Genomic DNA, 10,000 nt, shown 5'->3' with positions numbered 1-10,000 from the left:
CTCAGAAAAGCCATGTTTGTCCAGTCAAATAAATACACACATATCACTCAGATTCATATGTACCCATACCAGCTGTTTAAATACTTATCAGATTTATGGTTCATTCTCTGTAACAGTACATTATGATATCTAAGAAAATACAGACACCTCTATGGATGGAACAAACAATAATGGACTATACACTTTCAAACCAAGAATATGTTGTAAAATATTGTAAAAAATATATATATACATACATAAACATACTTCTATTTTCAAGTAAGTACATTCTTCAGTATATGTCAATTTCCAGGTTATATGTTATGTTTAGATTATACGGATATGTACAGTATATATGTAAATGTAAACACAGATAGTCAGACACAGAAAGCCATATACAAACACAATTACCCTCACTTCCCTTACATGCCTTCAAGCAAACCCAAGCAGACATACATGCCCATGCCCCATACTCCTGCACACATATATGTATATGCTGCATCCATGCATGCACACACACACAAACACCTGCATCCACACATACCTCATGAGTTTATGAACGAAAAGTGGAACATAACAATAAAATGATTTCTTCAAGAGTTCTGAATAATACTGGCTTAATATTTATTAGGCTGTGAAATAGCCCATGTGCCTTTTATTATTTCAAACTGAATATATCTATAATATCTAAAACATATAATTATGCACTGATGTACAATTAATATAATTTTACACTTGTTTATGCAATATCAACAACAAAGGTAAATAACAGAATAATGATATTCTCCATCATCAACTTATAAAGAGCTTTCTAAAGGAAAGAAAAAGAAGGAAGGTTCAAATTTCTTTCATAAAAATCCTAAATCACATTTTGCACTTGTAAACACATCTGCAACTTAGATTTTGCCAACATGAAAAATGTCTTATATGATAGCATACCCTTCTCATACTCGCAAATAATTCAGTACTGCCCACCTAACTGACAAGCAGACAGACAAACAAAATGGTAAAGATAATCAACCTTCATTGCCATATTAGCCCATTTGTTTCAATCTCCTTTGCATATCACAGTAATTTTCAAAATGGTACATTTCTGGTTAAACTTGCATGATAATGATGAGCTGAACTTTATGCCTTTGCAAATCTATAGCTTAACCCACTGGCTGCGGATGGCATCATATGATGCACCGTGCAATTGACAGCTGATGCCCTTCGAGCAGCGGGCGGCCGCGCGGCATGGGAGCTGAGTGGGCCAGGGAATATCAGCCGCCAAGCCGGCATTCCCCTTGCGGCCTTACAGGGCCCAGGCCCACCACCCCCGGGCCCGCGTGTGCGATGGGCTGTTTACCGCCAAATGAGTTGTTCGCCTATTGCGCGTGCTAAAACCACGCCCGCCACTCTTTCTGAGCGCATTTACATATGTTTGCATGTTTGCATGTATTTGCAAGGGTTTTTGCAAATTTTTGCAGATTTTTGCATACTTATTTTTTCTGAGATATAAGTAAACAAAATATTTGCGCGAAAGAGGGAAGGCAGCACCACTGCGCGCGCACACTCCAGTGCGGTCCCATGCGCCACCCGAGTTGAAAATAAATAAAATTAGGGGATTACGCGCCATATTGCATAATACCGCGACCAATGGGTTAAGTTTAAAAAGAAATGTATTACATTAAAGGCATATGCAAAGGTCTTATCAATCATTTCTACTTGATGTTCAATAAAATTAACAAAAGTATTTATCTTTAAATTTCATTATGAGCACTGGAAGATTTCATTAGCTGATGGATAAAAAATAAGTGTTATTGTCCTGAGTTATAGCAGAATCATCAATCAGTGACAACAAATATTTCATATGCACTTAACTTAAATGAAAAGGCTTTATACTTATCATAAAATAATTATCCACTAGTCTTGGCACTGAGTATAATCTATATCACACATGTCAAATGACCATAATATTGTGACTCAAACAGTAGCACAGATGTTTGCACAAAGTAAAAGAAAAAAATCTTGACTTGCATCTTGCTGTAGTAGCCATGGCCAACAAAGGCTTTAAGTTCTACCATACAGGAATAATGGCATAAGAGCATAAATTGCCTGACTATTACAAGCTAGCTAATCATCCCTTCCTTGTGACCATCTACCTAAGCACAACTCCTTTCTCCATTTCTGGCTTATTGCTCATTCTATAAGCAATGCTTACTCCAATCAAGGGAAACACTGTCTTAACTTACCAATATCAATATACAAGAATTATTATTTATACATTTTCCATTTTGATATATATTACAACATAAACTTTACCAATCTGCTTTTAAACTACATGTAAATATATCATTATAAAATTCTCTTCAATTACACAAAAAAAATTGCTTGTGTCTTGTTTCACATCATCTTAATAAAAAATACATTTCCTATATCTCTACTTAAAATGTCATTAACACTCCGATTTCATTCCCATAGGGAAAAGTGAACTTAGGTATACAGAGAACTCTTGATAAACTAGGTGAAAGATTAGATAACCATTCTAATTAAAGGTTCATATGACCATTCAATGTAAGCTTCTTTTATGAAAATATTCATATTCAGCCTTTCACCTATAATTCATACTTCTGTCACAGACATGACTACATAAAGTACAACCAAGTCTAATGATAAATGCCCTGATTATATTGTAACGCTGAAATGAAAAGATATGTTCCTCATACTTGAAGTGTAACTGATAATGAAACTAACTTACTAATAAGGTAAAAATCAGATTAAAAATGCTTTGGTTTCACTGCATCACAATACAACATTCAGAAAACAATCAACATGCTTCTCAAAGTGAAAAAACAATCATATTATATGTAAACTTTCAAGAGGTACACTATTATGCCTTGAGTGGAGTACCTCTGAAAGCCCAATCCAAACACACCTCATCCTTTTCTCGGAAACTGATCGCTGCCAGTCGTTCAGAACCCACAGCAATGTCACATCTTAAGCGCAAGATGATTTTTTCATGCTGAGGTTGTGGTCCTGTAACTGCATCACAGGTATCATTCACATACCTCTACCGAAGGTGTCTTGGGGAAGCTGCCATATTTCCCTCCACTTGCTGGAAAGTTACAACTGAATGTGAATAGAAGAGGCATTGAGCATATGCAATGGTGTTTAATAGTTGTAAAGATTTTATCATGACAATATAAATATCTAAACATTTGACCAAATATCTTTTTTGTTTATGTTATGTGCTACAATAGTTGATCAGTTTCCCTAATTTCAGGAATTAATAACAATTTTTCCATCTATGATAATACTCAGGCTTCAAAGTCCTGTTACATATTCACATATTCCATTACAGTTTTAGAGAGTATAGTTTTGAAAAATATACAACTGGCAAACAATACTGATTTCATGGCTATTGATCTGTTATTAGTTAGCAAACAAAAATTAATAACATATCTATGCCTTTACTGACATGCCTATCTAAGGCCTATATAACAGTACTGCATAATAATCACTGTTTATATATGGTTCTGAGAAGCAGTAACTTATCTCAACTTGGATTTCAACCTTCTTTTGCCACCAACTAAGGATAAACAATAAATATTATATGCATGAGAAAATATTGCTAATCCAAATATTGCTCATTACTTTCAGAAGTTTTCACAGTCATGGTAGTGCAGTAGCACTTCTCCACTTTGTTTTGCACGGTGATTTTCTATCAATTACTTTGATGTAGATATCACTCTTCATGGACAAAAACACTTGCTATTATTTCAATGGCCCTTTGGTCAGTTAATGTCTCTTAATGTTACTAGAATTTCAGCAGTTAAAAAAAATATATATTTCTAGCCTAAAGTGCTATAACAATTATATATGCTTGGTCCAATATATATATAAGCTTACAGATAAGACCAAATTTATAATTGAAACAAACTTAAAATGCCAGTTATCTTAGCAGGTATACTTCATCATAACACAAACTTCAAAACAGAACAATCATTAAAATTTGTTTGATAGCAGACATGAGACATCACAACCAACAATATGGATATTCTTAAAAAAGCATCCAGCATCTAGCTGTGGCGGCTGACCTGTAATTGCCTGTCATCATCATCATCTTCAATGAGAGGATCTGCTGATATAAGGAGCTGTTCCCTCCCTGTGCTGGGGAGAAGACTTCTCCCTCCACTGCGCTTACGGCGTGAAAATACCTTTGCAATCTGTGCAAATTTCTTCCTTGAGGCTGGAAAAAGAAAGAACCATAAGCAAAGACCAGGCATTTCCTTGTGGCACTAAATGCTTATTTGCATGTTTATTAGAGTATATAAGCACATCAGTTTCATTCAACAAGACATTATATATTTGGGTAAAACAGATTTTCATGTACATGCAATATAATCTTCATCTAAGTTGTTTAATTGTTATGTGTCTATATCTCATCATACGTAATCAGCAAAGCAAAAATAAGTGAGTGTGGATAAGGGAATCCCATAAAATGGACACTGCATATGTCCTAAGCTCACTCACCTTTACCCATTGTAGCAATTCTCTCTCTGAGCGTAGCATCATCAAGGTGGGCTAACTGCCCCTTGACTTCTGTTCCATCCACTTCCTCATCGTCTGCTGCTTCGGACTGATAATCTGCAGCGGAGAAGTAAGTCGTCACTTCAGAACACAGCTATACCGAATCACCTCCAGTCCCTTCCCCCGATTCACAAGAAAACCAAAGACACTCTCCACACTGACCTTCTTGCAGCGCCGTCATGAATTCCCGATTGGTCCTTAACTCGTTGATGAACTCGTCATTCTGGAGGAAGAGGGCGATGCGTTCGTCCTTGAGATACTGAGCCAGCTCCGCGTCGCTCTCGCCCACCGCCTCCCGGGCCAGGGCGTTCTCGTTCAGGCGCTGACTCAGCCGCTGCGGCGACAGCACCCCGACGCCCTGCGGAGGCGAAACGGACAGTCACTCCGGCTCCGGACGCAGGCGTGTACGAATTGCGTGTGTTTCTTCGTGCATGTGTGTGTGTGTGTGTGTGTGTGTGTGTGTGTGTGTGTGTGTGTGTGTGTGTGTGTGTGTGTGTGTGTGTGTGTGTGTGTGTGTGTGTGTGTGTGTGTGTGTGCGTGTGCGTGTGCGTGTGCGTGTGCGTGTGCGTGTGCGTGTGCGTGTGCGTGTGCGTGTGCGTGTGCGTGTGAGTGAGTGTGCGTGTGTGTGCGTGTGAGTGTGTGTGCGTGTGTGTGCGTGTGTGTGCGTGTGAGTGTGTGTGCGAGTGTGTGTGTGTGTGTGTGTGTGTGTGTGTGTGTGTGTGTGTGTGTGTGTGTGTGTGTGTGTGTGTGTGTGTGTGTGTGTGTGTGTGTGTGTGAGTGTGTGTGTGTGTGTGTACATTTTTTTTATAGTAACTGCATCATCTACCATCTATATGTTTAAAATACTATACTTAAAAACAAAAGTTATTAACCCATTATGCAAGCAAAAGGGAAACTATTCATATCCAAAGCATCCTAATTTTATAAAGAAATATTTGACGTCCAATTAGATTTCAGAGGACGTCTAACCGAAAAGGGACACCCACTTTTTTTCTTTTTAACAATACATTTGCCAAATAAATTTAATGTCTGGTATAACTTTCAATTATCTATATATACTCACTGTAAAGAAAAGAAAAGAAAAAAAAACAATATAAATCATGCCATTATACACTTTTCTCTTTGTACAGCGAATCAGAAGGTAATTCAGATACTTCGAACGTTCACCCAAACACTCTGTAGGTGAAAGCGCCGCTACAAGGCAGAAGAGAATCACCTGGTCCGAGTTGTAGGTGAGCCTACACTCCTCGTCCTCGCTGTCAGACACATAGGTGGTGGGCTTGTAGGGATGGTGACCCAGGTGGTCCAGAGGGTCGCTGTGACAATCCTGCTGATAATTGGCCCTTATCACCGATTTCTGGCGCTTGATCCAGCGCTTCCTGGCCCTGGCCGCGTGAGCCTTGTCGATGCGGTAACGGAACCTCGCCTTGGCCTGCACCACCCACGACCGCAGCCACACGCCCACTGTTTCCAGACACATGCTCTCCTGCTGTCCCTGCGACTGGGGCTGTCAGCCCAACCTGCGCTGTGCTGCTGAGGCTGCGCGTGCGCGGCGGTGAGCTGCAAGTTCTGCGCTTTTCGAGTGAGCGGTCTGCGCGCTGTGGGTCAGTCCTCGCGAGTCGCTCGCACGTTTGAGGAGTTTCGGGCCACACCGACTATCAGGACAGTCGTTGCCGAATGTTTCTCAATGCTAGTTCTCTAAAATATTTTTTTGCTCTCAAAATAGTTTAAAGATCTTATTTTCTGCGTTCTTTTCTTCTGAAATATGGATTTAAAACAATATATCACTGAGCAGAGATGTCACATAATATAAAAAATACTTCCCAACTTAACAATTTTCCAACTCAAAGAAGGTAAATATTCCCGATTTCACGGCACTTCTCTATCAAGGAATTCCGCTGGCACCAGGCGCTGGACGCCCTCGGCGCTATTTCAGCCTCTTCTGCTGCACTAAAGCTGATAGGATCATGCTCTACCGCGCGCGCGCGCGTGTTTAGGTGTGTATGTGTGTTTGGACAGAGGGAGAGATATGAACGATTCTTTTAAGTTTCATTTAAATGTAAAGTAAATAAATAAGTTTTTTTATTTACATTAAAAATGAAAAGGCTCATTTTCAGTTTAAAAATCTCAGTCCAATAAATAAAAAAACGAAAAAAGTTTTTCCATATAGAAAATTACGAGGCCATACCGTTAGGGTTATTATCAAATGATGATGATATCGATAATAATAAATGATTATGTGAATGATAAAATCGTGAGTATAACCAATTAATATATAAAAAAAACGAATTTTGGACAACGGTATATCCAAGAAAAAATGGCCGGCGCCCCTTCGCAAGCGCCGGAATGTTCGAGAATCCCTTTTGACACCAACGGTTATCGCCGACCACTTCAACCACTTCAATAAGGTTTGGAAAATTCCGCGCCGCCCTGGATGCAGCCGCAGCGCCCCCGAGGCTCGGATAAATTCCAGGCTTCCCCGAATGGAAGCCAATCTCGAAAATGAAATGCGAGAGACCCATACGTGAGCGGGTTGGACTTGCGGGGGAAGGAGGAAGGGGGCTGCTCCTGGTGGATCCTTGCGGGAGGCTGCGCTGTGCTGCTTATCAGAATGGTTTGTGTGGCTATGCGATGCAGATACTGTAGGGACACGGTCGTTTAAAAGTATGGTACTAGGAGCAAAATTCAGAGGTGGGCAAGCGGTACTTTGAAGTACCATCGATAAGGCATCTATAGTGGTTGAAAAGTTATACCAACGGCTTTATTATGTGTTCAATATACTGCCAGAAGGTGTACTGTCGGGTAATCAGTGTGATTACTTTTTAAGGAAGTTCCCATTTACATTAGCTGATACATTTCTATTTTTTTCTTCTCCTTTTTGCAATATCATATATTATAGTTATAATATTAATGCCGCTCTCGGACTTCAGCAGGGTATATTAATTATTACACTACAGTAGGCTGACAGCTTGAAAACTGTCATTCGGTCCGCAAGCAGCTACTACGTGCAAAGCGGCTTAAAAACAACCACCAGCACCTTTACCGCTTTGTTTCAGAGCATCTGCATCAAAAGTTCCAGGAGTGGTATTTACGGTAATGTTGCCAGTGCAATTCCCCGTCTTTGGTAATAATCATAAACAAAATGAAAGATAACGACAACCGTGGTTCACAATACTGGCAGAAATTTCATCAGACTCACTCGCCTGGATGTCCTTTTATTCGACAGCATCGACAGTCATCAGCAACAGATCTGGCAAAACTATCTGCTACGAGTTTACAAAAACATCATTTCATCGCAGCGCTCTTAACAGGATTTGAGTCTCCATCCCTCCCTTTTCATCCCCCCCTCTCCTCCTCCTCCCTCACCCTCTCCTTCCCGTCTCACTGCAACACCTCCGCCAGCAGCAGCAGCAGCAGAAGCAGAGGCCGGGCATACCAGAATAAAATCAATGGCGGTGTCGGGCACGGGTGCAGGAGGATATTTTCAGAGGTTCCTCTACAGATCAGGCCGGATGACACATTCCCAATTTAATTAGTGTAACTTCCTGATTTAAGGAAGTGCTGACAGTGTGTCTATGGTTACCGCGAATCATGATGCAAAGCTATCGGGCACATCACCGCATTAGCACAGCAGAAGCACGGCCTGTCGACTCGGGCATGCGGATTTTACACTAGCCTATCGTCACAATCTCGTACGACCTGCCATGGAGCATACAGACATAAAACACTTGCATTTATGGTGCATCAGGCCTCACTATCCATGTTTGGCACCTCATGCCCCAGCGCACGGGGGAGGGCAGTGGGTATGCTCCGCCATCTATTTGTTATGGGTCACGTGTATCCTCCCCCAACCCCAAGCCGCCTGACCGGCCGCCACTTGAGATAACCGCCTCATTCCTGATAACCAACGGACAGAAGCAAGGGGCACCCTCGTAAGGCAGGGACGCTGCGATCGACGCATTTCAACAATTTTAAGTCAACCAGGAGGACAAGAACTAATGAGTCTGGGCTAAACAGTGAGACAGAATTTTTTTCATATGTGGAGTGGCTACCTAATAGAACTACAGCACTGCGTACTATATTTAACTACATTAAGGACTGCAAATTTACCATTATCTCAAATAAACACATTTAAGAATATGCCTCATAACAAATATATGCATCATAACAAATAAAGAAAAAACATAACCACCATATTTCTAAAATCAAACAATCGAGTCTACACATATGCGCACTTCTAATTTTATATGATTTTTTTTTCTTGGGCACTGTAACGAGTTCGACTAATTTAGTCGTTCCTCACCATCCTGGATAACTGCCCAGGAGCGGGAAATTGTAATGCGTTTGCTGGGTGGTCGAACATTACATTAAAAGCCCATTTTGTAACACACCATATAGAATATTCGCATAGCTCCCTAGGCCTCATGTAAGGTAAGAGGGCCAGAAAGACCATCAACTTGTAACACACGGCAAAAGTTACGTTTATTCTGCGTTAGCCGACATACAAGAAGAGCTGTATCAAAGCCTAAACCATCGCTATGGTCTGTTTAAAATCCGTAGATGAATTTTCCGGCGAAAGTTGGTGGTGGTAATTTAGGCAAGAGCTTTCATGGCTGGGGAATTTATCAAATTAGTTCAATTTTCTTTACAGAACGTTCTATTAATGCGTGATATCCCAGCAAGAACTATCCAGAAGTTTGTGTCTAAACTTTGCTTTGGTAAATCGCATTTATTCATATATAATTTTAACATATTTATAGCACTTTTTCAAGCGTGGATGTACGCGACCGCAGAGTTTTCCCGCCGTAGGAAGATTCGTCGCGTAATCTGCTTCAGATAACAACTTATCATTTAAGTTCGATAAGGTAATCTGGGTCATCGCTAATTAGTCTGTACCCTCGCTGCGTGTCCGAACACCTGGATTTCCTCACTCCAGACTTACTTTATCTCGTCTCCTCTGCCTCTCCTATGTCTCCCCGTCCCAGTTCAGATCGCGCGGGAAACCGACGCATCTCATATCGTAAATTTACGTTTATGCCATAAATGGGGAGGAAGCAACAAACCACAGCATCATTTTCGCCGCCCTTTATACGCGGACAAAGGGACCAAAAAATACGTGTTCGCGCCCTTTCGATTTGTGGCGCAATATGAAAGGATAACGGCATGATAAACGGTCACTTCATGGCGGGAAAATCATTAAGAACCTTATCTTGCAATACCTTATAGGCTCCTCCCGATCGAAAATGAATTTCTCGCATCGTTACAAGGAACGTTTTTTACATTCAAAAATGGAGTAAAAGACGAAGGACTGAGATAAAGTATTTAAGGTAGATAAACCACAGAATGATTATAAGATTATCATCCTTACAATCATTAAATTTATTATAAATCCTCTTTATGACTTTATTCCGGGTTGTGCTTCTCATAAATATTGAGGAAACTGTATTAT

At 40.5% G+C, this 10,000-nt stretch overlaps 1 protein-coding gene across 1 annotated transcript in view; it reads right to left on the bottom strand.

The window, feature by feature from the left end:
• The window catches only part of LOC113812992 (CUE domain-containing protein 1), a 26,659-nt gene that overhangs the window by 2,472 nt on the left and 14,187 nt on the right, over positions 1–10,000 (bottom strand). Inside the window, exons 2-6 of the mRNA XM_070132051.1 lie at positions 5,768–6,309; positions 4,714–4,909; positions 4,495–4,608; positions 4,059–4,210; positions 1–3,076 (exon numbers count right to left, since the gene is read on the bottom strand). The exon at positions 1–3,076 is cut by the window's left edge and continues 2,472 nt beyond it. Of these exons, the coding sequence (XP_069988152.1) occupies positions 3,032–3,076; positions 4,059–4,210; positions 4,495–4,608; positions 4,714–4,909; positions 5,768–6,031 (771 nt within the window). The 5' untranslated portion in view covers positions 6,032–6,309 and the 3' untranslated portion in view covers positions 1–3,031. The remainder of the gene's footprint in view (positions 3,077–4,058; positions 4,211–4,494; positions 4,609–4,713; positions 4,910–5,767; positions 6,310–10,000) is intronic.

Source organism: Penaeus vannamei, chromosome 17, assembly GCF_042767895.1.
Source record: "Penaeus vannamei isolate JL-2024 chromosome 17, ASM4276789v1, whole genome shotgun sequence".
NCBI lineage: Eukaryota > Metazoa > Arthropoda > Malacostraca > Decapoda > Penaeidae > Penaeus > Penaeus vannamei.
The sequence above is the reverse complement of the archived record's forward strand: the minus strand, read 5'-3'. Positions and strand labels throughout refer to the sequence as shown.